The sequence below is a fragment of the Olea europaea genome, unplaced genomic scaffold (genome assembly GCF_002742605.1).
Source record: "Olea europaea var. sylvestris unplaced genomic scaffold, O_europaea_v1 scaffold3641, whole genome shotgun sequence".
NCBI lineage: Eukaryota > Viridiplantae > Streptophyta > Magnoliopsida > Lamiales > Oleaceae > Olea > Olea europaea.
The window spans coordinates 1-4,408 of NW_019255662.1; the positions used below are offsets into that span (position 1 = coordinate 1).

At 35.0% G+C, this 4,408-nt stretch overlaps 1 protein-coding gene across 1 annotated transcript; it reads left to right on the forward strand.

The window, feature by feature from the left end:
* The first annotated feature begins 72 nt into the window (after positions 1 to 72).
* On the forward strand, positions 73 to 2,789 carry LOC111386658 (F-box/FBD/LRR-repeat protein At1g13570-like). The gene is made up of 4 exons (XM_023011119.1): positions 73 to 240; positions 887 to 1,709; positions 1,815 to 1,973; positions 2,058 to 2,789. The coding sequence occupies exons 2-4, from the start codon at positions 909 to 911 to the stop codon at positions 2,352 to 2,354; spliced, it is 1,257 nt and encodes a 418-aa protein (XP_022866887.1). The 5' UTR covers positions 73 to 240; positions 887 to 908; the 3' UTR covers positions 2,355 to 2,789.
* Positions 2,790 to 4,408: the final 1,619 nt, after the last annotated feature.

The window sequence follows — 4,408 nt, forward strand, 5'->3', positions numbered from 1 at the left end:
TGCCAATTGGGTCCCACACATATCTTTTTCTAAAACTATGTTCAAGTGTCTGGGTTTCTAATTGGCCTATATATATCCAAGACAATGTGAGTCGCTGACATATCCACAAACAATTGCGCATTTCAGCTGCTTGCTCTCATAAATTTCACTATCTTACTAGAGAATTTTCTTTCTTTTTCCATCAATACACAAAAATCCTGAAGAGATCTCCAGATAGAAGAAAATTCAAATAATTTTGGGGTAAGGTTTGAATTTTACATTCTTGTTTATTTACTAGGAATTTTGATGGTTTTTTTTTTCCTGGCTGGCTGTGATTTAATTGAAATGGTGAAGTGCGTATAATTTGGCGATGGAATTTTGAGGGAGCTATTCTAGGGTTTTGTTTTGAATTCGAAGAATCATGAGGGAAATTAAGAATCTCATGAAGGAGAAACAATTGATTCGTTTGGTTAAATTACAATCGATCTGTATGTTGATTGTAACTTAAGATGTATTTTCAACATCAGTAAAATTTTAACTTAAAAATTAAAGACAAAAATTATTCAAGATGTTTGAAATTAAAGTAGTCGCTCTTTTTCAAGCACTTTTCGCCTTTTAATCTTAGCCAAACAGGCTCCTTTGACTTTAAGGGTAGGTTGTCTGTAAGGATGGTGGGGTAGTTTATTTGTGTTACAACTTACACGTGTCATGTGTTGATGGGTTTGACCTTATAGTTCGCCTTAATGTCGCATTGAATGAAAATGAGTCTTTATTCTTTTCTGACTAAAAGGAAAATTTGGTTGCTTTCTCCTTTATATAAAGTTGGTGGATCAATTACATTGCTGGTAGAAAAAGAGTTAAACGTTGTTGATGTGCTATTAATTGTTATTTCTTGATTTTTATTTAGTTGTGCTTGTGAAGACCTTAAAATGAGGACAATTGGAAGATCTGAGGCAGATTTGATCAGCAATCTGCCTTGTAGTATCATAGAGAACATTCTTGGATGCTTGCCCCTGCGAGATGCCGTGAGAACGAGCATTTTGTCGAGAGAATGGAGGTACAAGTGGATAACATGTCCAGAACTCGTTTTCGATTTCTGGTTTGATCAAATGTTCCTTGGAAACCACAAACTCGAGATGATTATATACCAAATTCTTAGACTTCATCAAGGACCACTGCTTAAATTTGCCCTTCAAGTCCCTGATTTTCGAAGTTGTCCTGATGTTGATCAATGGATTGATCACCTACCAAACAACAATATCCAGGACTTCACTCTTCACATATCTAGGGGGGACAAGTATGTTTTACCTTCTCGTCTTTTCGCTTTCCAGCAGTTAAGGAACTTGAAACTCTACAAATGTGCATTCAATCCCCCTCCCGGGTTCAAAGGATTCAGTAAGCTCGTGAACCTCGATCTTCAGAATGTTGAACTTGATCCCGTGACATTTGCAAAATTTGTTGCTCTTTGCCCCAATCTTGAAAGTTTGAGATTAATGGACTGCACTGGCTTTGAGTGCCTCGAAATCAATGCTTCCAAGTTGAAATTTCTCGAGTTCCATGGGGTATTTAAATCCGTCTCTTTCAAGAACTGCTCCAGTCTCGCTGAAGTTAAATTATCTTTCTCTTCCATGGATTTCAAAACTGGAAACCGCTTTTCGTTTGATTTGATCAAATCTCTAAGCTGTCTGCCTGCGCTCGAGGAACTGCATCTGCAGGCTTATGTGTTGGAGGTAAGATATTGCAATTACGAGTATACTTTTGAAATTGAAAATTCCCTTTTCCTTGGGTTATTTTCTTTATCTGTGACTAAATATAGTCTTTCGACGCATTTTCAGGACCTCACAGAATTTGGTGCACCTAAGAAACTTCCCATGGCTTTGAAGACCCTGAAAACTCTTCACCTGTCTGACATGTATTTTGAAAAGATTGAAGAAATCTCATGTGCCATTTGCTTGATCAGAAGCTCTCCCAATTTACAGAAGCTTAAAATTACAGTATGTCATTATCATCTACTTCTTATTCTTTTGTAATCAATATTCCTTGTAGTCAAACCAAATTAAAGTAATTGCACTTTTCAGGCCTTCACTTTCGACGTGGTGGAAGCTGTTGCAGAATTTCTCCGAGCACAAAAAATTTCAGATGGATCTATGACTCAGCTCAAAACAGTGGATATGCAACTCTTTTCTGGGATAGAGTCCGAAATGGAGTTTGTTAAGTACCTATTGGCATCTGCAACTGCACTCGAGGAAATGGCAATTTCGCCTCATGCTGGAAGCGTTTCTGATGGAGGAGAATCGATACTGAATGAACTTAAACAATTTCCCCGAGCATCACCAAAAGCAGAAATCATTAATTCTGAAAAGAAGGGCTGGTAATTTGCCTTGTTCTTTGAGGTCTATTATTAATCCGTGTTGTAGTTAGTGTATTTTAGATCGGTAGACAACCCAAAGTATACGAGGAAACACGGCTTACTTTCTTCTTTGTTTCGAGCTGAGGTTCTGTATCTGGTTGCTGGCTATTTTTTGGACCAGCACAAGTATGTCTATAGCAGATACATCTTTTAAGCTCATGGCCATGTTTTTCATGTGGCTGTCTTGGTATTATTGAAGTCAATTGTAAATTTATACCTCGACGCGCGGGCTGTCCTTTGATCTGGAATTCAAGGTGGCTCTGTATTTGGAGAGCAGTCTACGTATTCACTTGTAGTTCGGATTCATTTGGGATAGAATGATTTGAACAGTTGAATCAATACCAAACAACTGATGTTCTTTTATCAATACAAGTATTTTTGCATTGTTATGAATCTTGAATCCTTGATCTGACTACTGTGCAGTATATATAACTGTGGGGTTATGACCCTGATTTGCATTCTGTGTGAATCGTTACTAGTTTTGTAAAGAAGGGCTGGGTTTCATGGGCCAAACAAAGAAGACTAATTGTATTATCAAGAGAACACCTTGTTAATGATCATATCGTTCATTTGCAAATATGAACAAACATTTGGAAGGATAGAATTTTGGTTTCTGACTAATGAAACGATGTACTATAACTACTGGGTCTCTGTAGGGATGGCAAAAAAAATCGTTCCGAATGGGTTGGCAGGACGGGGTGGGGATGACCCGCCCCGAACCCGCCCTGTGAAGATTTAAAAAAAAAAGGAATAAAAATAAATTTATTTCTAGATAATTTACCCGCTAAAGATCCATTTTAAATTTGTATTTTATTATCTAATTATAACATAACTCGAAATTTTGAAAATGTTAAATAAATGAAATTAAACGAGACAAAAAGTTGCCCTGAACCTGTCCCGTCTAAAGCAGGATGGGGCTGGGCAGGGGTGCCAGACTCCGAATCTGCCCCGCTGCTATCACTGGATCTCTGGAAGTACCAAAAATTCTTCTAGAAATATGAGTAATAAGGATAGAATCTGATGTGAAGCAGTTATCACATTCTTTGTTGTTTGTATAATATGAATAAACATATGGAATAATAGCATTTAGGTTTCCGTTTGATAGAACGATATAATGTAGCTATTGGAAGTATGGTTGTTCTACATGCATATCACCACTTACAGATTGGTTTACAAACACTTAATGTGATAAGATATGATTGTATCAAAATTTCTTCGGTCAAATAAGAAAAAAACTTTCCCACTTTTTTTTTAACACTCGATCAATTTGTAGAACCTTCTATAATTTCTTATGTACAAATACCATTATTCATTGGAAGTAACATAAGTTTGAGGAATACAAAATTTAGGGTTGTCTAGAGTCCATAGGCAACAATTTTTGTGAGGGGAATATTTGACATCGGCTGTGCATCGATTTTCGTTCATGAGGAAGGGAAAAATTTCTAGTACTCTCGAAGTATGGAATATTCGATATTTTCTATTACTCTCTATTTTTAAAGAGTATATTCTATTATTTGGAAAGTATCTATAAATTTATAGTCAAAATTTTGAACAAATCTAACAAGCTCTTTATATTTAACACTTAATTTTACTATTCCCAAAAAATATTTATTATTTTTCTCTATTTTATCTCTTTACTAACATTTTTCTAAATTATTTTATTATTTTTCTACTTTGAAAATTAAAACACTTTGAATACATTTAATTATAAAGAGTCAAACCCATTTTTTAAATTAAAATTTTAATCTAAAGAGTTTGCTGGAACATAATTTTAAGAATTGATTCTTTAGGATAAAGAACATCTCATATTTAAAGAGTTTATTGAAATTGTTCTAATGAGAGTAATACTGCGATAGCACTAGAAATTTTCTCATGATGATGAAGTTGAAAAATTTTGAGGCCCTAATACCAAGGTTCTTCAGGTAAATGTGAGCTTATTATATGGGGACAATAAGGAAATTAAGACGAATTGATAGATAAAATAAATATTATAACCTAGCAGTAAAATACCTTAAAATA